The sequence below is a fragment of the Melozone crissalis genome, unplaced genomic scaffold, assembly GCF_028551555.1.
Source record: "Melozone crissalis strain CALT ecotype California unplaced genomic scaffold, PUWL_Pcris_2 ptg000042l_1, whole genome shotgun sequence".
NCBI lineage: Eukaryota > Metazoa > Chordata > Aves > Passeriformes > Passerellidae > Melozone > Melozone crissalis.
This window is the reverse complement of record NW_026535820.1, coordinates 53,256,497-53,279,139: the sequence shown is the minus strand read 5'-3', so window position 1 is coordinate 53,279,139 and position 22,643 is coordinate 53,256,497. Positions and strand designations below refer to the sequence as shown.

The 22,643-nt window shown below is 40.9% G+C and overlaps 2 protein-coding genes across 2 annotated transcripts; both read right to left on the bottom strand.

The window, feature by feature from the left end:
* Positions 1-4,460: 4,460 nt before the first annotated feature.
* Positions 4,461-9,766, bottom strand: LOC128942468 (heterochromatin-associated protein MENT-like). Its single transcript, XM_054284968.1, has 7 exons — positions 9,599-9,766; positions 9,169-9,255; positions 8,644-8,781; positions 7,991-8,108; positions 7,160-7,302; positions 5,912-6,079; positions 4,461-4,874 (listed from the first exon to the last, which is right to left on the bottom strand). The coding sequence occupies exons 1-7, from the start codon at positions 9,764-9,766 to the stop codon at positions 4,461-4,463; spliced, it is 1,236 nt and encodes a 411-aa protein (XP_054140943.1).
* A 4,192-nt stretch (positions 9,767-13,958) lies between these two features.
* LOC128942231 (serpin B10-like) lies at positions 13,959-19,914 on the bottom strand. Its single transcript, XM_054284540.1, has 7 exons — positions 19,747-19,914; positions 18,654-18,767; positions 16,913-17,047; positions 16,420-16,537; positions 15,913-16,055; positions 15,200-15,355; positions 13,959-14,363 (listed from the first exon to the last, which is right to left on the bottom strand). Exons 1-7 carry the CDS (start codon positions 19,912-19,914, stop codon positions 13,959-13,961), a joined length of 1,239 nt encoding a protein of 412 aa, XP_054140515.1.
* Positions 19,915-22,643: the final 2,729 nt, after the last annotated feature.

Genomic DNA, 22,643 nt, shown 5'->3' with positions numbered 1-22,643 from the left:
ATCATAAAAAAGTTTTTCGATAAAACCAGTCGTTTTTCCCTGTCATACTGATGAAGAAATTTGGTCTTTTTTGAAGCCATCTTTCATTCCTATCTGGCTCAGCAGGAAGGTTGTGTCTTTCTGCCTGATTAACTAACATATTCCTATATCTGTACTTTGTAAATTATCCACTCTGAGTGGGCCTTTTGGGCATTTGTTTAAGATGAGTTCACTTGCAGTTAGTGCTAGTAATAAGCAGCAGAATTTAAAATCAGTGTTAGACTAAGTCTAATTATGGATTTTTGCTATGCAAAAAATTCTATTCAGCTATGTTGCTTGGGAAGAAAATGAGACCATGTGTCACATCTGTTACAATAAAACTGCAAAGACAGGACTATAAATAACACCTGAAAAGCGGGGTTCTTGTGCCGGTTTCTGTTGAAAAAATAAAGCCTTTAAAATATGGATGCATTTGCATTGCAGTTAGAGTGGGGGTTTATATGTCCTTGTCTTGTATACTAACAGTACACCAACACTGTAAATTTTCTTGGCTTTATTAATGCAACCTATGTCTACCATTTCTGCTTTTCATTAATTCTGTCTACTACAGAGGTGTCAGGGATTATTTTATGAATCTGACATTGGTACTGGAACACAAAACCCCCATGTTTCATTGTAGGATAAACTGAAAGCATGTTAATATGCTGTGTTGTGACAAGCGGTCTGTGTTTGTGTTGAGTCTTGCTTTGCAAAGTTACTGTGGCTTTTCAAAGAGGAGTTTGTGGACCCGAAGTTGCAAATTTTGATGATACAAAACAAACCCAAGGCTTCTTGAAAACAGTTATTTGGAAATGCAGTCACGTTTCACCTGTTACTTGACTAATGCCTTACAGGGTGTAACAAAGAAGGAATTAGGCTCTTCTCAGAGGTTCCCATGAGTTTTGCATGGCCTGGTTTTTGGTAGCAAGGGGCCCACAGAGGTGGTTCCTGTGAGAAGCTGCCAGCAGCTTCCACCATGCCCAACAGAGCCATTCCCTGATCCTCTGAAGATGGACATGCTGCTGGCCAAAGCTGAGAAAGGTTGGTAACACCTCTATCATAACAAATTTAAGAAGAAAATAAAAACACACAGTGTTTTTCTAACCAGAGAAAAGGAGGAGGTGAGAACATGTGAGGAAAACGACATGGAGACACCAAGGTCAGTGGAGAAGGAGCGAAGGAGGCGCTCCAGGTGCAGGAGCTGAGATTCCTCTGCAGGCCATGGTGAGGTCATGGTGAAACAGCTGTGCCCCTGCAGCCCGTGGGGATCCATGGGGGATGCAGAAATCCACCCACAGCCCGTGGGGGAGGTGCTCATGCTGGAGTGAGTGGATGTCTGGAGGAGGCTGCGATCCGGTGGGAGACTGGGTGGGGAGAGGGGGCCCTTGCTCCCAGGCTGGAGCAGCCTGGCCTTGGAGGACTGCACCTCATTAAAGAATGACCCACACCACAGCAGTTTTGGGAGGACTTCTGCTTGTGAGAATGGACCCATACAGGAGAAGTTCATGGAGAACTGTCTCCCATGGGAGGGCCCCCATGGTCTCACAAGGGAAGGACTCCTCTCCCTGTGCTGCAGAAGGAAACCCCAGGTGATGAACCGACAGAAATCCCCATGCCCTGTTTCTGCACTGTTGATGGGAAGGAGAGAGGGGTTGGGAGAAGAAAAGGTGTTTAAGGGCTTATTTTATTTCCTATTATCCTCCTCTGATTTGGTTTGTAATAAATTCACTTCGTTCCTCTAATTCACTTTGTACCTCCACTGCCCTTGGAATGTTTTCTGCCTTCATGACATTGAGGTTCATTAATTGAGTCCTTATCTCAATTCATGAACCTTTTGTCAATTTTTTTTCTCTCCTCTGCCCAGCTGTGGCAGGGGAGGGTGGGTGAGCGACTTTTGTGGGTAGCTGGTGTTTGGCCAGTGTCAAACCATGACAGATGACAAGAGGCAATGGGCACAGGCTGAAAACATGAAGGTCATGTTTTGTCTGAACATTTCAAGTCTGAACATAAGAGAGGATGAAGATGGTCACTTGTGAGGATGGTCAAACACTGGCACAGGTTGCCAAGAGAGCTTGTGTATCATCCATTGGTGGAGACAGGTATTCAAAATCCAGTGCATATGGCCCTGTGCAACCAGCATCAGTTAAGCCTGTTTGCATAGTGGGTGGGACCAGATGATCTCAAATAGCCGCTTCTACCCTGACAATTCTCTGTTTCTGCAAGGGTTACCCTGACCTGAGAGCCAGATGCTGGTTACCATGACAGTAATGCAGGAAGGCACAAATGAACCCTCTCCAGTGTTGCTTGCAGTAGATGAGCTCTGCAGCACTAGATGGGTTCCTTTTCTTCTCTTTCACACATTTCACTTGTACTCCAAGTCATACACTGGAATGTGTACTCTTCAAGGAAAGCTGAGGCTGGGAGTGGCTTGGTAGCCAACCCAGCCTGTTTGACCTTTTGCATCTCTCACCAGCTGGCAGTCACTGTGCTGTAGTGAGAGAGAGCCTCACAGGTTCTGTTTTCACTCCTCTTATTTTTCACAGCCTTCACTTATGTGTTCTTCCACACATAAAGAACAAACTTCTCAGTAAAGCCAAGTCAATAGCACACATCTGGGCTGCACTGGGGTCAGTCCTGAGGGACAGACAACTAAATCCTGAGCTGTGGCTTACAGGCAAGGGAGGGCGCTGATTTTAGAAGCAGCACTTTGTACAGGGAAGAAGATGTGGAAATAGTTTGTTGAAGGGAGATGTCGTTCCAAATAGAATACCTTCTGGGGAGGTGGAACAAGTTGTAATTATAGGTGGAATTTTGTTGAGAGTAAATGCTTTTCCAGTACCTCCCTCCTGCAGTAATTGGACTGCCACAATGGCTGCAAAACTTTATGCTATTCCTGATGCCACAGGGATAGCACAACTGCTGCCCTCCCAAGCTGTCAGAGGGAACTGATGCTGCCAGTAGAGCATGACTTGTTCATTATTGCACATGGGTAAGAGGGATGTGTGGAAGGTTCATTTTTTTCACATTGCTTGTTCACTCTTGAACAAGGTCAAAAGGGATATTTGGAAGGTGCTGTTCTGGGCCATAGCCTCTGGTCAGACTCCTTATTTCTAGTGTGTTGTGAAAGGTATGTTTGTAAATGCCTGGATGACACACAGAATAACAGTGTTTGGAGGCCTATTTGAAACCTGGTGAAAATAAGACACAAGTGTGTTAAAGTTTCTCAGCTTTGTCAGTTGGGGTGGTGTGGTGGTTGATTTGGAATGACAAAAATGGAATGCTCCAGCTGTGCAGATTGCAGGATGCTATAAGAGAACCAAGTAACTCAGTGTCTTGAACAACGCAAACACAAGTTCAAGTTTATTTATTTATTTATTTATTTCATTAAATGCAGCTCATGGTAAAATAGTAAGTAAAGCATCAATCAAAATCAAAATTTCACTGGTGTTTCTGTCAATGCCACAAATATCTTTGCTAAGATGCACTCATAAGGTACAAATCAAACATTGGTCATTATTACAGGTGGCAAGGAAGCTTTGCAGGTATTAACCAGGAAACAGGTATAGCTAAGTAAAATTAAAAAGAGGAAGCAGATTTAAATTCTAACAGGTTTAGATTACATATCAATAAAAAAGGTGGTAAGAAGGCATGTTGCTAATAGCTTGCTTAGCATTTTTGCTGGTTGGAAATCTCAACAACCTTAAAATAAAAAATTTAGGAAAATGAGGGAAAAAATGCAATGTGATTAGAAGTCAGCAATTTAATATTAAGGGTTGGACAATTTTCTCTCACAGTCTTACTTTTTCAGAAAGCTGAAAGAGCAGGAGAGAATGAATGTGATGTGCCTATATACATGTGGTGAGACAAGGGATGGTAAGGGGCATTCTGAGATTATTCTGGATTTGTATTAAATTTTGTTAAATTCCAACAGTCATTGAAATTTGAAATTAAGGTTATGAAATAGCATTGCAGTACAAATGCAGGTTTCCCAGTGAGGGAAGGAGAGAAAAAGAGAGCATACAGATTTCTACAAGTTTGGTTTTTTTCTTTTCAGGGTTCTTTATCCTCTCTGCGAGAGTCAAAAGAATGAATTGCATTTCCCTTGTAGTCAGCATTTGACACAGGGCTGTGTGCAGAGAGCTTGTATGACTCCACCTTACTTTTAAACAACAAAGCCAGAAGAGCAGATTTGATAAAAAGGAGCAAAATTCCGTGCTTTCTTTTCTGTTCAGGACTGTCTCATTAGGACAATAGGACTGTTCTTTGGTGGCTCAGGATAGTTTCTGTTTGCTGCCTTCTTTGAGGGAGGTTGGTTGGAAGGAAAAGAACAAGCACTTTAGTACAGGTGGCTACATGGCTTAAGGTTGAGATTTTAGCACCACAGTTCACATTTTTTCCATTGAACAGTGAACCTTGGATGCTGTCTGAGAGCAAGTAATTATTCATTCTAGAGGAGAGCAGAATCTACCAAAAAAAAGGATGCTCTTGGACTTGTTGTGTCTGATGAAGAAGTAGAAAGGGTGGTCAACCCTAAATTTCAGAACATGGCTATCATGTGCACTTGTTAGTTCTACAAGGACAGCAGTAGCAGCAGCTGCCTCAGTGCCCTTCTCATCAACTGCAACAAAAGACTTGTGGAAAACCTTGGAGATCATCATTCTATCCTTCTCTGTCATTCCACTGAAATCAGCGTTGCTGCTGAAGGCGCTGCGCATTCCCATCCTGATCAGATTATCGCTGAGGTCATACCTCTCTTCCATTTCGAATTTAGGTAGGTACAGGTCCACAAGAGTCTCGGTCATCTTCTTGGAGTCAGTCCATTTGGACAGCTTCTCATATGTCAGTTCTCTTTCCAGCTATCATTTAAGAAAGAGAAGGAATTTGGTTTTTGCAGGGAAAAACAATTCATTAACTATGAATTAATAAATTTTATGACAATGTAATGAATTAAAAATGTTAAATAGTAAATGTAACATTTAGCTGAAAGCATGAAAGAAGTTGGTTTTACTAATGATCAGAGACAAGGTGTGCCACAAGTATATGAGTCTTAATGTTGCAAAGTTTTGAGCAGTGCCCTTTCCAAATTCATAGCAAAAGAGAGATAAGAAGGACATTCAACAGCTGCCATCCCCCATGGTAGTTCTTTCCTATTTTTAAATTCAGTCCTGATGTGACTAAAATTGCTGTGTGGCACATAGTTTGGTCCAGTTCTATAAAAAGAGGTGTTAAAATTATTGCATATATTTCCTTGACAACTTTGAAACAAAGTGCTTCCAGCAAAGTCTTTCACTGCCACTCTGTATCCTGGGCACTGTGCCACCAGGGTTCAGCTCAGATCAAATGGAGGAAAGCAATGAATGGTATAGACTCCAAGAATTTAACAATCTTGGAATTATATTAACTACAGTAGCAGATCTCATTGTTGTAGCAAATGCAGTCTCACTAAAATTCTAGTTTTTTATCGAGCAGGCAAATGGTGGGAGGGGAGAGGGGGAAAAAGAGTGAGAACAATATGGAAATAAACATCTAGGCCATCAAGAAAAGGTTTAATTTCAGGAAGAACCTATGACTTTGTATGTGCTGGTGTCTCTCCTGAATGTGCAAGGAAGGGAGATTCAGCTGTTACAGATCATGTAAAATTGGGTGTCAGTCAAGGGGGCTGCTGAAGAGCTGAGCATCTGATTATGCAAAGTGTTGCCTGTCTTCAGTTCCTGGCAAACTAAGGGTGCTCTTGTGGAAGAACTTTCTTGGGATTAAAGAAGTATTAAAGAAAATTAATTCAGCTAGTGGATGAGGTCAAGCAGCATGATAGCATGTCCTCAGATAGGGAGATATTATTGTCAGCCTGCCCTACTTTTTTTAAATGACTGAGTAGCATACAAAATGGTTGTACCTGTTCGAGACCCGTAGTGTTGTCTTTGATGTCATCAGGAAGGAGGATGAACATACTGAGTTCACGTTTCACATATGGCAGCTCAATCATTTTGAAATTCATTGCTTCCATGATGAGGACTGGAAATGTTTTTCTCATGTACATCATCTTTACAGGCTTGGTCTTGTTCTGGAAAGTATTTTTTTATAAGTAAGAAATCATTGAATGGAAGGGTGATGATGTCTCAGTGCAGGGAGAGGAAATTTTATAAACTTTTAAAACAGTGATTTATTATCCATTTTCCAAAGCTTTTCTTGACTGAACAACATTGCTTATCTTGGTGTCTGTCCCAAAGCTTTTGTAGGGGGCTGAAGAGATATTTTTCTCTTCTCCCCAAGAAATGCCTAAGGAGGAAGAGAGTTAGAAATGTCTGCAAGGATTAGGGGTATGGAGCATGTGTGGGATATGACCTTACAACACTCTGGCAGAAAAGCAGCTGTGGTTTAAGAGGATGAGTGTTGTGCAGTTTATCAGTGATCTCCTCTCTCTGGTGATAAAAGGTAATTGCTTGGAAAAAAAAGCTGATTGCTTGAGAAAAGATAACTCTCGTGTGAGAGCAAATGAGCTCATGATGAGAAGAGTTCCTGGGAGACAGTCACTTTGTCAGGAGTGTATAACTTCTATTAACATCTGTATCCCTTCATTCAAGGAAGCAGAACATGTGTATATGCTAACCAGAGAGAAGAAGGTAGATTTTGTGGAAGTTGTACAAAGTTCTTTAACTGTGAATTCATTAACATCCCTCCTGGGTACATGCCATTAACCTTGCTTCTAGCCTCATGCAGACATGCAGCAGCTCAGGGCACCCTGTTGCAGCTGTGTTTGAGCAGGAAGGATTGTGCCCAGCCTGGTTGCACAGTGCAGAGGCCTGGTGCTGTACTCAACCATGACATGCCATGTAGTTCCCATCCATGGAGTCTGGACTCTCAAAATCATGTTTTTACAATTTAGACAATTTTAGCACTGCTTTACTGAAAAGTTTTAAATGTCTGTAGTGATTTTGGAAACATTAGCTGTTACTTGGAGCTTGCTAACATTTACCTGAGCACATCCTAATGTTTCAGTGAGCTGAGAACTGACAGATTTTGCTGCAACCAGCTTTTCACAGGATCTAGTTACCACAGGGCTACCTAAAACACTTATGAAATTGAAAGATTTCAGCAATAGATGTTGTGACCAGGTTGTTTACAGTAAGAAGGAGGAACTTACCTTGCTCAGTCGGAAGGGTTGCAGTTCTGTATCTTCTGCCTTAAATTTCACTTCCCATTCTGCCTTGAAGTAAATGGCATTTATCAGGATCAGCTTGGTGGAGTTTGTCACATCTCGTGGACCCAGCAAATTCTTGATTTTGCCTTTTGAAAGCATAAGAGTCAGGTTTCATTTCAGTATAGCACAGTGGGACATTTTGATCAGTTTTTCTCTCAGTTCAGCTTCTTAGTAGAAAGTCCATGCCTCAATGCCCTGCTCCCTAAAATGCTCCCCTGAGGTAAATCAGTGTAATTCTTTACACTCTCCAAAGCTGTTTCCTGACCTGTCCTCCTGGCTGACAGGGCTTTACTCCTTCCAAAGCTGTCTCAGCTTCATGGCAAGCAGCTAGAAGCAGAAAGCCTCACTGACTGGTTACAGCAGGTAGAAGGAGGAGCCCCTCTGCCCAGTGCAGGGTGGTACAGCAAGGCAGGCATCCCCCCCTGCCCTGGAGCACTCTGGTAGGCAGAGGTGCCTCTCCCCTCTGTCTGCTCTGCCAGTGGTGCAACACCAGGGCACGTTTGTGCCAGCAGACCAGCTGCTTCAGAGCACTGTGGAGTCACTGGGAATCTCCTCAGGGAACTCAATGAGGTCTACATCAGGTGTTTGGAGCTGCTGAAGTGTGCTGCTCTTTGTCTGTCCTCCCACCATATCTCCGCTCACTGCCCACATCCACATTGGAAGGCATGACCTGGCTGCTGCAGTAGCACCTGGGGAAGCAAGGGCACCTGCCCAAGGGAGAGGGCAGCCTGACTTTGTGGGAGAGCAAAGATGTTGGGGTTGAGCCCAGCTTACCCTCAGTTTGTTTTTCAACCCAAGTGTTGATTTCCTTTCCTGTCTGTTCTGGTGCTGTCTTAAAGTTAACCTTCTGTGGCTCTGCTTCATAGTAGTTCTTACTGAGCTGTATGTATGTCTGAAAAATAACAAAAAAGTGAGCAAAAAAGATCTGTGCTAGAGAAATATGCTACTTTTAGTCCCAAAAGGAAGTTGTTAGCTCTTATACTTGATTGATTCTTTGACCTGAGGACTGCAGGATCTTGCCTGTTATTTTCTGCTGGACTGTGGGTTAACAAGTAAGAAATAACCAAAGAACAGAAATTTCACATCTTTTGTTCCAAGATTTATCTGGAGAAGTGAGGAAGGCTGCATGCATCCTATGGATGTGCTTATTTAATTTCTCATTTACAGTTTTATATATTGAGGGTTCCAATACTAAAGGCACATTTCATGTAAAGGGTTGTAGGGATCTACAATACACTCAAGGGCAATGCATCCCTAAATTCTGTGAGCAGACTGACTGGTATTTTCCAGTTAAGGTTATCACTGGAGTCCAGAGCTCCTATTTGCAGTATTCAAGGTCAGCTTCCCAACTGTTCTGTTAATGGCAAGTAATTTAAAAGAGAAATATTTTTGCACTTTTTCTTCCTCTTCCCTGAGATTTAACTTACAGGCAATAATAGGAAGGTTTTTTCCACGTAAATGCGGTTGGCACTTTTCAGGGAGTAGGTGCCTCTGGGTTTGTTGATGGCAGTCAGGAGCTTCTTGAAGCTAGAATGAATATCTGCAGTTTGCTTGTTCTCAGGATCCTTGGAAAAAGAAATCAAACATTCAGCAATTTAATTTTTGCATCAAGCTTTCAAAACATGCTAAGCAATGCATATAGGAGAGGGATTTAGGTTCCTCTTCCTTACTTTTTATTTTCCCTAAGTTTACCATCACTGCAAATTTGCAGAGCTCTGTTCGTGACTGGATTAACTGAATTGTCATATAACAAACCTTCCAGACTATCCCAGTGACTCATCCTTTCAGCTTCTGAGAGTCTGAGTGAGTGAAAGGAACTGAACATCATCCTGTTGTGAAGTATGGCTGGGGTTTGTACTTTAAAGAGGAGTGCAGACAATAAATGCTAGACTCCTAAAACTCTATCTGAACATTTTGGTTCTTTATAATGGAATTTCACTTCAAACAGATACCAATTTTCTTCTCTTTGGTCTCCCCCGAGAAGGTCTGGCCACAGAAGAAGCAGCTTCAGCTCCTGCTCCCACGGTGAAATGAAGGACCTGCAAGCAGAGTTTTCAAAGATAAGAAATAGGCATGAAGGGCCTTGTGAGACTTAAAGTCAAATGGGGATCAAATGGTTGTCATGTTTCTCTCCTTGTGATAACTCACTGTGCTATCTGCTGCTTAGGAGACTAATCAAAGGGCTGCTGAAGCTGTAGTGACAATAAATCCCATGGAATAACCATGAGTAGCACCATACCCCTCCCAGACCACCAACACTGTGCTCTTATCTACATGCTGCAAGGCAGAACTCCATTCCGCAGCTGTTTCTACCAACAGAAAGAATGGGTTTGTGCAAATCCAAAAGGTTCTCCCCACAATAGTAGTACAAAAGTAACCTACCTCTGCCATCTCAGTTGCTGTAGTTCCTTTTGCTCCCAGGTATGTCAGAGCCAGAGCTGCTGATATGCTCCAAGGGGAGAAGAAAATGTTTTTTCCCTTGTTGTTCTCATTCAGCTTGTTGAAAAGGTCAACAGTAAAGTTGCCAACTGATGTGGAGACCACTTCCATTTTAACAACCTGGAAAGACACAACAAACAGAATTGTACTCTTTGAATGTTTAAATTTTTGTACATAGTACACTTTAAAGAGAGCTGTTGCATGTGCAAAACAATCCCTTTAAGCCACTAAAACTAATAGCATAGTTGTATGTTTATCTTCCACACAGATACTGGTTGCCACCTGTTAGGAACACCAATTTCTTTCAGGTTTCTTCCCTCTACAGCTGCAGTTTTCTTTGTGATTCTTTCTGTCTTTGATCTCCAAAGATGTGCAGATTTATAACCTCTGTATTTCTTTCCTTTTTGGTTCTTAACTAATGATTTATGAAAGCAACATTCACAGGGGAAATTATATGCATTTTTAGTACATTGGTTCACATTTTAGTACATTCTTTGAGTTTCCCACTACTACATTTGGATCTGTATAGAACTGACAGCTGATACTGCAAAAGGATTTAGGCATAATTTTTAGGCTCATTGGCTTTTCCTGGCCAGCGACCTATTCTGAGTAGTACCATGAACAGCAAAGCTGTTGTTTCCATTTAGACTTACACGGTTTATTCATTCTGTGTACCTACCACCCCTTCTGAATGTTCCAGCAATTTTTTTTTCCCTCAGAAACTGCCAGATGCCTTGAGGTTATGACTGCTGTAGGCTTTAAGATATCTACCCAGTAATAGCTGCCTCATGTAATTTACCATTTAAAAAACCAGAAATGCTTAGATTATTCTCGTTGTCTTATCTATGGAATGGAGCAACAAAAATTGTGGGGCAATCTCTGAAGTCTGCAGATATTTATGAAGTGATTTGTTTCCAGACAACTACATTCTTTCTGGTAGTCAGTATGCCCTCAGGACCATGTCTGTACCAGAGTGATTTTCTTTCCTTGGAGAACACAACTAAGAGAGCATCAGGATGGGAATTTCTGGTTTTAGCTAATGAATACTCCTCTGAGTCTCTGGCCTGATAATGTGCAGTGCTGTGCCTTCACCTGAAGTACAGAATTCTTTTATCAAAATGAAGATTTTACTTGTAATGCAGTTGCTGCCCTAAGAAAACTTTCCTGCTTGTGAATAATTCTGCCCCAAATTAGCAGTTTTCCATAGGCTTACAGCATTATTTTCTCTAATGGTTGACATTTAGAAAAACACAAGGCAAGAATAATGCATTATTACACAGGGGTATTATCATTTATCCATACAGTCACACATGGAACAGATTGCATTTAAAAACACCATAAAATATACTTAAATTGATTTAAATATTTACCTTTAATCCTGTGAGAGAGAAGACTTAGCTCTTGTCCTCAGTCAGGTTCTGCATTTGTGTGTTAAGCAATTTTTAAATTAGGGAACACAGTACTGCTTGCCCCTCCCTTTCCTTTTTATCTACATCCAGGTTGTGCCCACCTACCCAAAGTTCCTTTCTACCACATCCCCAAAAGATCTTACAAAGTTTTGGCCTTTTTGTTGACCTGGTCACTTTTCAGATTTAGAGATTTCAAAAGGACAATGGAATTAAAATCCCAAGTCTGTTGTTGCACCACAATAGCCTACTGACAGGATAGCAAAGCAAGTTGCTGATTCCGAAGGTTTTCTGGTGCTGTGGAGATAACTGCTGTGTTGTTTTAAATAAGTGAATTTTAAAAAGGTTACACAATACTTTGTTTTGGTTTCTGGATTTAAGCAGATATTGAGGGTCTGATTCTCCGCTCTGTGACTCCGGAGTTTCAAATGCAATACCTCAGCATAAAACACCAAGTTTAGTGATTGAATTGGACACTGGGAGTCCAGCTTCAGACTGAAGATTATTAGGAACACAGAGACAAAGCTGTGAAGGAGGGCAAGGGAGGGAGACCCCACTGGGTGGTGAAGAAATCTCATTGCAGTCATAGTTGGGAATCATTTGAGACAAACACTGCAAAACCCTGAGTTGCTGCACAGTAAGGAGGAGGGCAAGAATTGAAACAGCTCTGCTGGGAGGGCTCAAGCAAAGACAGAGAGACACAACAGAGGTAAACATGGCACAAGAGCTGTTACTTTGAAGTCCCAGAAGAGACACAGTGATGGAAGAAGAACAAGGTGGTAACAACTCTAAGACTCTAGAGGGCAGCGGAAGGAGCAGGAAAGGAAGGAAATTGTACTGTTTGCTAAGCATTGTACTGCAAGCCTGATTACAGGAATACAGTGGGTCAAGAATTCTAAAAAATGTCAAAAATCAGTGTTGTGCAAGGCAGTGAAGAAATGCCAGAAATCAAACAAGTGCTAGTTTTAGTATAGTGAGTACGTCCTCCACAAATCTGGATGGGAGAAAAGTCAACTGAATGGTTAGGTGGTGAGAAGGCCCAAGCCAGGAGACTGCCAAATCCCAGAGATATATCTGTGAGCAAGATAATTGCCTTTGCTAGTCAAGATACAAGGAAGCCATACAGAGTGAGAAAGGGAGGTTGCAAGACAGAGTGGCTTTTGAAAAGAGAGAGAAAAAAAAATCACAGATATTAACTGAAAGGGGCATCCAGAGATCAACCTCCTGCTTGGAGCAGGGCCATGAGTAGATAAGGTTAGCCATAGCCCTTCCAAGGATGAAGATCCCACAACATTTCCAGCACTGCTCTTCACTCTGGGAAAAGGTTGTTCCCTAATGTACAACTCACTTTTCGTGTGTTGTGGCCGCTGCCACTCAGTAATGATATGGCACTGCCAAAAGGACATCAACTGTGTCATCTTTGCAACCATGCTTAAAATAGTGAAGGAGGGGGAAAAGGTGACTCGTATTTCCATTGACTTTAAAGGCCTGAGTGAGTCTGTGTTCATGTTGTTATAGTTTTGTTTCTCCTTGGCCTTCCAGGTGTGACTTTTCTGTCTTTATTCCCAAGGCATATCAGGAAGTGCTTAAGAGGCTTATCCATGGGGACATGCTGCTCTTCCATGAGGTGAAGGAGGGCATGGCAGAATTGGACTGAATGCACAGGGATCCAGTGTCACGTTTCAAAGCTGAGATAGGCAGAAGGCATTTCTCTTGGGGCTCTATAGGGATAAAGCACGTGCTTCATAACACTTTTCCTGTGTTCCTTCCCATTTGGGAAGCAGAGCCAGAAGGGACTCTGGGAGCAATTGACCACTTGAATGAAAAGAGAAAGGATGCAGGGACAGTCAGCAGTCTCTGCCAGGAAAAGGGAGTTCTGCTGTTTCAAGAAAATGTGTTTGTAGTAAGATAGCTGTTGGTGTGTGCAAGTCCTTAAGAAACCTGGTCCTTTGCTGTCTGTTGTGAATTCATGTATTCAGGAGCATTCCCTGCAAACATGCATGATTGATCAGGGCACTCTCTTAGGAGAAAGAGTAGTGACAGGAGTAAATATGACCTGGGAGATTCATATTCATCTTCCAGAAAGCACTTATGGCCATTAGTATTGCTTGTATTAGCTGTAGACTTGGTTCTCCCATTTTGCCTTGTCTCAAACCAGTGAATAAGTGGCAAAGTAAAATGAGAGCAAAGCAGTATACAGTGCTAGGCTGGACATAGTGTTGTAAGGGTGAAAGTTTACAAAGGAGAAGGCTGTGAGGCACATGTGTTTTATTTTCCTAGTTCTATAGTGCTGTTAAATATTTTCCAGTTGCTGTGGGACAGAGATTAGAAAGTACATGTGTTAACCACTTTTTGAGCAAAAAAAAGAAGCACCAGTATCAGGAACAAAGGTGATTTTGCAGGTTTATTTTTTTGCCAGTTCTGCCAGGCTGCAGTTTTTTACCAGAGTTGGTAAAAAACTGACAAGAATGTGGGTGAGTAGCCTGCTTTGGGGATCAGCATGAGCTGAAACCAATGGAGATGCAGCAGCATTCTGCAAGATTTTCCTGGGTTTTCATCTTCTTAGGTATCAAAACTTTAAAATTACTGGTTGAGCTCAACTCAGTCCGTTCTGAATTGTCGAAGTTCAGGTTCAGAAAGTGCTAAAAAGACACAGTCATGTTCTTCTTTGCACAGTTGGGTACTTAGCATGTGCAAGTATTTTGGGGTTTTTTTGCCAGGAAAATGAGCCAGAGGCATAAATTTGCGGTTATTTTTCATAAATACCCTCTTCTAACATTGAGAGATTTGCCAACAGTACAGGAAAATTAAGAAGTGCACGGGCTATTGAGATGTTCTTTTTGGTGTGTATTTAGTTCATTTTTGTTGTTGCAATAACCTGTTTAGTAATCGAGCTTCTAGGGGGAAGAAAACCTTCCCAAGAAGAGGATAGTCTTGGTCTTGTTGTGCCTGATAAAGAAAAGGAAAGGGTGATCTGCCAAAAAGATAATAGTAGCACCAAGACTTCGTGATGCCAGTGTTGCCGCACTGGCAGCAGCTGCCTCTGTGCCTTCTTCATTGACTTCCAGGTAACACTTGTGGAAAACTTGTGACAAAAACAGATCACCAGTCTTGGACATTGCTGTGAAATCAGCTTGACCTTCTGTGAAGGCATCTCGTATCCCCATCCTGCTCAAAGTAGATTTGAGGTCATATTTCTCTTCCAATGTGAACCTGGGCAGATAAACTTCCATGTTCATTTTCTCCATTAGTTCTGGATTTGTCCATGCAGACAAGTTTTCAAAAGTCAGTTCTCTTTCTAGCTGCAGTAAGTAAAAAAAAATCAGAAAATTAAAATATGTTCAAAAATGTGTGCCCTTTGGGCTATTTCTTCTCTTAAATGGAGAACTTTTCAAGAGGTTGTAAGAGTACAAGAAAAACAGTAATGAAACAGCAGTTTGGAGATATGTTGTTCTAAAGGAGAATGTTGTTCTATGATATATCAATTCAATATTTGAAATGTTCCCAGTAACTGTCAGGGAATATAGCAGAGCTATGATAGTCTGGCTGTTCTTCTGTTCCCAGGGCTGTCTTCCCCACATTTTAGAATTCACTGAAAAGAGCTTTCTCCTGCCCCCCATACAGCACCTTAAAAATTAAAATTTCTTAAACATTTGTTATCCAAAGGCAGAATCCGACTTTTTACAGAAGGTGGCAGTATCCATACATATTAGTTCTGGACATCCTGGAACATAACAGAGGCTGCCCAATTTTTGGGTGGGTTTCTTCCAGAATGAAATCATATCTGTCTGAATTGGTGTGGACAGTGGATCTCAGCAGGGCTGGTTTTGTGTCCTCATTTTTGTTCTGCTGGAAAAGAGGTAATCCTATGGGGTTTGGGTTACCTGTTTCCAGAACTTATGAACTTTAACAAGCACAGACATGCTGGCTTCCAAGACTAAGAAATCTACTCTGAGCATCAAGAGCTTCAAGCTCACAGTACCAGACCAGATTTGGGATTTGCTTTACCTTGAGCCTCATCAGTATCCTCCTTCCTAGAAACATGACTGCAGCCTGGTCTTTTGCCTCACACATGCATTAAGTAAGTAGATAATGACACACTTACTTTTTCACAGTAATTATGTTCTCAATTTTTTACCTTTTGTAAGCCGGAGATGTCACTCGGTAGCAGGATGAACATGCTGAGGTCATTATTGACGTATGGAAGCTCAAGAACATCAGCCTGAACTGATTCTATGTAGTTTAAGTTAAATTTATCCCTCAGGTACATCATGGGCACTGGTTTAGTTGTATGCTGCAACAAATCAAATGGAACGTTTTACATTTGTACTCTGAACAGTAAAAGGAGTAAGTTAAGGTAGCACAGTTTACAGGCTGCCCAATGTGTCTGAGACATCCTAATGGGTAGGACACAGAACACAGGATCTTCAGAGGATCCCTGCAAGGCACTGGGAGACATGGCATGCTATCTGAGATGTCTCAGATGACACCAGTTGTAGGAAACTGTATGTCACTCTGATTTGCTGAATGGTTAAAAGTGAAAATGTAAAGAACTAAACCATACAGTTTTGTTCTCCTCTATTTTTTTCCTACCTTTGGAGAATGGAAGCTTTTTTGAAGTCAGCTTCTGATAATTTACTTGTGCCTCAGGGCCTGGTATGTGTGTGTAGTTTTAGTGTTGAAAGTGTGGTGAAATAAATATACTGAATGCACTGTATGCTTTAAATGAAATAACTATATTGCCACATGGATTTAAAGGGTGACAGGATTTCTCCCTCCCTCTCTTCTCCCCCCATCTTTTTCAGGTTTTTCCCCCTGCAGTGTAGGAAATAGGGCAGTATATTGCCATACCATGTTTATTCTGAAAGGCCTTTGCCTGGTAGCTGCAGCTTCAAACTTTGTTGCCCAGTTTCCTTTGAAGTAGAGTGCATTTATCAGGACTAGCCTGGTGAGTGAATCTACGGATCCAGGAGGCAGCAGATTCTGGATTTTACCTAGAGAAAACAGAGGGACAATCACACATCTGTACAGTTTCACTATTTCAGTCTAAGAGCTGGCACAGTTTCTGGGGATATAAACCAGGGAAATTTTAAGTGCTGCCATAGCACTCATCCAGCTTGAGATTATTTGCAAATATGTAGTTACTGGAGTAATCTTGATTTGCAAAGAATAAGCCATATTCCTCACACACTGAGATGGAGGACACTAATTTTAGTAAGAGCTTGTTGGTAGATAAGTAATTTAGGAAAAGTCTGATTTAAGTTTCGGAGGCAAATTGCTTACCTGCCATGGGCCCCTTGGGCACAGAGAAGCCAAAATGACTCCTTTTTGATTTGGAGAGGAGAGGCTGGAACTCACCTTCAGTCTGTTGTTCAACACTGGAATTGATGTCTCTCCTGACTGCGTCTGCTGCTCCCACAAAGTTGACTGATTGTGGCTCTGCACCGTAATATCTCTTGGCTAAAAATAAGTATTCCTGCAGGGCAATAGAGACACCTGACTTATGTTTGCTGCCTGCCAATATGAGTACTAATACAGCCAGAGATGAAAATTACATGGGCACAAGCACAGTGTTTTCTCAAAGGAACAAAGTATTTTTTAGTGGAAACACTCGATTTAAACGTTCTCATCTAACTACATCTACAAATCACTCTGAAATTAGATACACATCCCAAAAAACTAAAATTTTAGTGTCCAAAGTCTAAGGAAAAGTATCATGGAAAATATTAATGTTAAGGATAATAACATAATTTGCAAATGTAGCAAAAATATTTTAAAGTATATAGCTTATGTTGCCAGAGGTTGATCATGAAAATTAAATGACACTGCATAATCTAAATAAAAGTCTTACCTTACTGAAAGGCAATGATTTTTCTCCATATAGCTGGTTAACACTTTTAAGTAGGTAGTTTCTAGTGGGTTGATTGATTTCAAAGCTGAGTGCTTTAAATCCAGTATGGATATTATCTGATTTGCCAATCTCTGTCTTGGAGAAATAGAAATAAAAGGACATTATTAATCTGTTGTGTAAAAAATCCTGGTTTTTTTACTTCACACTGATCCAAGTAAATTATTTCTCTTTGGGTGATCTGTTACCTATATTACAATGGAAGAGGTGGTCTAAACTGGACGTCAAATAAAAGAATCATTTTAAAGTATTAGAAGTCGCAGGTGTGGTATAGACACACATAGACACTCAGTGTGTGGGTATCTTGGAATGTAAGTGTTAAGAGCCTGAATTATGTAAAATATTTAAGGGTTTAGAAGTGGATATTGTGAAACTTTGGATATCCAGAAAACAAAAGTCAGAGAGTAATTCCTAAGCAATGCATGAGATTTGGCTCTATCACTCCCTTAATTTATTAGTGTTACATGGAAGGTTTGCCTCTAAATTTCTTAATGTCTCTCTTAATATTTTATGGTTTGGGTTTTTTTAATGTTTCGGTAATTGCAGTAAATTCTCTATATTGAAGTGACAGGATTAAATGAATGTGGGTTCAGAGTCTCCAATGAGCTCAAGGAATAAGCTGTGAATTAGTAAATTAAAAATCTGCACCTGTGCTGTATTCATCTCATCATTATATCAGAATCAGAGGCATGAACAGACCTTAAATCTCCAAAGTGTTAGAACCCATAGCACTTCCCATAGAGCTACCACTCTCTAATTCTTACAGTGAGGGCAAGTGTTACTCATGAGGAACAATCCCTTTCCTGTTCATGCAGTGCAAATGAGATGTTGACGAAACCCCTAAAATAAATCTTCCCACCATGGAATTTGACTGTGGGATGCAGATCCATTCATCAAAATTAGCAACAGTTGGGGTTTTGTGGGCAGACTTCAGGGAAATAGCTCAACCCCCTAGAGAATAAGGATGACGGGAAAGAGCAGGGAGAGGAGTTTGTTATCACCATCTTTGAATTGCAAACTAGGAAAAAGCCTTTACTGACTCAGAGGGATTACATTTGCTCTTCTGTATTGTTCTGCTATATTAAATTACATACCAACTGGGACAAAATGCCTGCCAGTATGGCAAAGGCTTATCTCAGGAATAAAATTATTCCCATTTCTCTTAGATTTATTGCAGGCAACTGGTCTACTTTGGAAAATCCCAACATGTAAATTTATACTGTTAACTTCTCAACTGAAATGGAGGCTAATTTCTGGAACATATCAAGAATAGGTAGCCTGGAAAAGTCAATGTTCTGATTTTCTTTGTCTTGATGCTACAATCAGATGTGTGAAAGAGCATCTCTTTTCTTGGGATTAGCTCTCTGAGGTAAGAACTGTGCTAGCTTTTGAATAGTAATAGTTTGAGAAAGAAATCTGCCCTCAGAACCAGAGGAAAAAGATCAGAAGATCTATTGATCATCAAATGTTAAATTTTGCAAATCTGAGGTTAGATTATGCAATTCTATGTAAAAGGGGGAAGCATGCAATAAGCGTTGCATTAGGTGATGGTATCACGCAATACCAATTCATTTTGTACACTAAATGTGAGGAAGGCAAACATAAGCAAACACAAATGTGGAAGAAAAATACAGGAAAAAATTTGGCCATGCCCATAGCTTGAGCACCAGTTTGGGTGAGATACCTTCTGGAAACATGCACGTTGATTTGATAGACTGTCTTCTGTTCTGGCATAGACCTGCATTCTTATGGTTGTGGTGACATTTTTGGCATCTTCAGCTTTGTTGAAGTGAAGTACCTGTAGTGGAAAAAGCAATAAGAAATGCAACAATGGAAAATTTGCTGTTTCAGTGAATTTTTTCAGTGACATCAAGGGGACTGGTAATGATGACAGTCAAGCTCAGATTTTATTCTTGTGTCCAGTCCTTACTGAATATGAAATCTTTGTCTAGGTCTCAATGCCCATGTGTACAAAATGGCTTGTGCAAACTAAGCTGAGGGCTGCAGGGCAAAACTCTTACGTACCTGGCCTTTGTTGAGGAATCTGCCTGCTTTGAGTTATGCCCTGGGATTACCTGTTAATACCTGGAAAGAGCCAATTACCCCCAGATGGAGTCTACCAAAGGAGAAGTCTTCATGGAGCTCAGCTATGTATTAAAAAGCCTGAAAAGTGTGCAGGCAGTTCCATGCCTTAAATCCCTTTCTCTGGACTTGTTCACCTTAACCAGGCTACAAAGGGGTGCAAACGACCTTGGAACACTTTTCAGAAGAGCTGAGTCTTTTGTTTTGTTTTCCCTTCATCCTAACAGAAGATCACTCCTTTTTTACCCTACTGGGTCTCTTTTGTCCTATAAATCAGAAGTTAGATCACTGCAGGTGGGACAATTTCTGCCACAGCAGAAGCAAACTCACAAGCCTCCCTTCCTCCAGCAGGAGCTGGGTACCTGCATTAGGTGTTTAACAACCATGCATTGGGACTCTTCTCACTGTCCCCTGATTACACTACAGGCTTTGAACAAGTGTGACTTGGCAATTTCAGTAAGTAATTTTGCCTGTAAAATACATACCCCAAAGAAAGGGTTGTAGTCTCAACATAGTTTTTCTCTAACCTTGTAGATGTGAATTTATGTTAAGCAAAGTGTAAAACTTGAAATAACTATAGAGGAGAGTCCCCAGAACTCTTTTCCTCTGTTTCAACACAGCAAATTTCTGGCGTGGAGGACATTACTCCAAGAAATCAACCCTTCCAGACAGCTACTTTTGCAGCCCAGACTCACCTTTGCCATCTCATCTGCAGTGTTACCTTTGGCTCCCAGATAAACAGTAGCCAGGGCAGATGAAATACTCCAAGGAGAGAACAAAATATTCTTGTCACCATCTTCCTGCAATTGCTGCTTGAAAAAGTCAAGAGCAAAGCTTGTGTTTGCTTTATTCAATGTATCCATTGTCCTGAAGCTGCACAGAAAGACAGAAAAGATGCTATTAATGAACCACTAACTGTGATTGCTCTTTGTTTAGAAGTTCCTCTTCACTGTTTGAACTTTTTTGTGATTAAAAGACTTTCTAAAGTTGCTTATATAAAGACTGAGGAGCATTAGCTATTATAAAGTCTCACAAAGTTTAGCATGTCCTGTTTCACTGATGGCAACAGCTATCATTTTTAGGGATGAACCAACCTCTAGCTGTGTTTCATATTTGTTCACCAGGAAATTCATTGCACTGCCCTTTACAGCATCTTGGAGTGATAGTTAATTGCAAATTTTGATTTTTTGATTACTTAGCAAAGCCTGGGCTAGAGACCACTGAGAAAGTGTCTCTTAGGACAAATTTTATGCTTCAATTTGTTCCAGACTCTTTTGATACTCATCTCTGTAGTGAACAAATACTCTGGTAACAGGAGCAGTCAAACTATTCCTTTAGTTTAAGACAAAACTCTCCTTCCTACACTTGAGCAAGCACTGGCACTGCCTCAACTATTGCATGCTAAGCATCCTGAATTACCTTTCTGACTTTTAAAAATGTCCTGAAACCCTGTCTTACAGCACTAGCCCAGATCCCAGCTTCCCAGTTCTTCTGCAATAGAAGCTTTCTATATTCAGCAGACCACAAAGGCTGCTATTTGTTATTTGCCTTGCAGGCTTAGCTGAGGGTTCTAGTCAGGGGCTAAGAGTTATTTTGGTTGGTATAGGATGGCATTAGAATAAAAGATAGTTTGTGACTCTAATAGCTTGCAAACCAGGAGCTAAACTGGTACTTCTAAGCACTAAAGAGTACAAAACAAATTACCTGACTTAGGCAAACACAATGGTTCTAAGAGTGCTGTGATATATATGCTAGTCAGTGAGCTCTAGAAATTATAGAACTCTGAACAATAAGTTGTCTTCCTGTATATTTTTAAGATCATCTTCTAGGCTATGCCTGTGCAATCTTAAGTTAATTACTTTCCCCAAGGATTAGTTGTTTCCAGTTCAGATACCTGATTCCTTTTTTCCTATTTGTCAACAAAGCCACATCAGCCAAGAATAAGTAAAATAAATAATATCTAGAAGTCATTACAGTACCTTGTTTTGCGTGGGGAGAAAGCCTGCTGCTCTGGGTGTCTCCAAGGTTTCTGCAGTTGACATGAAGGGTAGGATGAATTTATAGTGTGCCTGGCCGGTTCTGCAAAGGTTCTTATGACTCATGACTCTGCAATGAGATTTGCCCTATAGGCCACATCCCTGTGGAAGAACTGAATCACCTCAGAGTAGGATGTGAAGTGTTGGTAAGAATGATACCATAGAAGAATTTTACAAAAGTGACAGCTTAAGTATTTCTATAAACACTTCTGTGGCAACAGGCTAGTAACAACTTGAACCCACACTACTTTGAACAATCTTTCCTTTGTGGTTTGGAGAGTTTAAAAAAAGGCAGTCACTGACCTACTTATTTTATGGTTTGTATTACAGAATTTATCTTTGAGAAACAGACAGACAAAAAAAAGAAAGGCACTTCATATCTGTGAATTTTTCTACTGCCTGCTTCCTTCTGAGAAAGTATTTGTCATTCCTGGTGGGTTTCTCTTTTGGAAAAATAGGTTGTGTTAGTCTTGGAGATTTCTAAGACTGTACAGCCAGGGAAACTCTGTAACTGTGAGATAGGGAATGTTAAGACTCAGGGACCAGACCCTGACTTGTATTAGCAGTGGGCAACATCCCTTGAACTTAGTGTGGGTGTTAGATTAGACTTCGTTTCTATTTCTCCACCCAGTCTAGAAGCTGTTTGACCCATGTAGCACGTCAGAGATCTATTCCTTATTTTCCATTCCAGAGATGAATATTCTGTCAAATCTTCTTTTTCTTCTTTCCCAGGCTACTAAAATACCTCCTTCCCTGATTTTCCTTGCAATCATTCTTCTGTAGTCCTTCCTGTATCTGTCCATCCCCACTCTGACTCCTAACTGAAAAACCCTTTAAAATCCTACCTTGCCCTTTATTTAATTTTTTCTCTCTCCACTGTTGATACCTCCACCTTGAAAACCTGAGTAGGAATTGGATACTTCCCCAACATTGAGCAGGACTCACTCACAAGCTCTGTTTCCTCAGCACAAACTGTCTTTGGAGAGCTTTCTTCTGACCTGCTGTCTGTGAGCATACATTTAACATGGATTTATGTTGCAGGGTAGAGGTTTGCATGAAGCATCTCCTCATGAGGAATGAACCATGGAAATACCTACAAAATTTGGTGCAGGGCACAGGAGGGTACAGCTGAAAGGGATCCCTTGACAATAGGGAAACTTATCAATTAAATTGTATCAATGTAACTTGGGAATTGAAAGCTTTGCTAAAGTTGCTTTCCTACCTGTGAGGAGCCACATTATTTTAACTGGATGGTGTTTTCCTGCCCCTCAGATATTTTGAAATGGTAGCTATGAAAATGCTTGGTGCATGTTTCAGTGTGAGTTGTAATTTGATGTACCTGTGACGTTTTGTAGAGAGCAGCATAGTGTAGGAGAGGTGTTCACTGCAGAACTAATTGCTCCCATAGCACCTGGGAAAGTTGTAATCTGTTTACATTGGCCTTAAATGGTTTCCAAAGCATAAATGAGTAATTTGAGTAATCTTTGCAAATTTAGCCCTGTTGTTGAAGAGTGATAGATACCTTGAAAAGACTTCATCCCTTAAAGCAATTGGTG

What these genes read in the sequence shown, in the direction of transcription:
- LOC128942468 (XM_054284968.1), bottom strand. Translation starts at nt 9,766, where the DNA reads ATGGAAGTGGTCTCCACATCAGTTGGCAACTTTACTGTTGACCTTTTC. An exon ending in GGTTGAAAAACAAACTGAGG is followed by an intron (nt 7,303 to 7,990) that starts GTAAGCTGGGCT and finishes TGCTTTCAAAAG; the next exon opens with GCAAAATCAAGAATTTGCTG. An exon ending in AACCCTTCCGACTGAGCAAG is followed by an intron (nt 6,080 to 7,159) that starts GTAAGTTCCTCC and finishes AATACTTTCCAG; the next exon opens with AACAAGACCAAGCCTGTAAA.
- LOC128942231 (XM_054284540.1), bottom strand. Translation starts at nt 19,914, where the DNA reads ATGGATACATTGAATAAAGCAAACACAAGCTTTGCTCTTGACTTTTTC. An exon ending in TGTTGAACAACAGACTGAAG is followed by an intron (nt 16,056 to 16,419) that starts GTGAGTTCCAGC and finishes TGTTTTCTCTAG; the next exon opens with GTAAAATCCAGAATCTGCTG. An exon ending in ACATCTCCGGCTTACAAAAG is followed by an intron (nt 14,364 to 15,199) that starts GTAAAAAATTGA and finishes TACTTACTGCAG; the next exon opens with CTAGAAAGAGAACTGACTTT.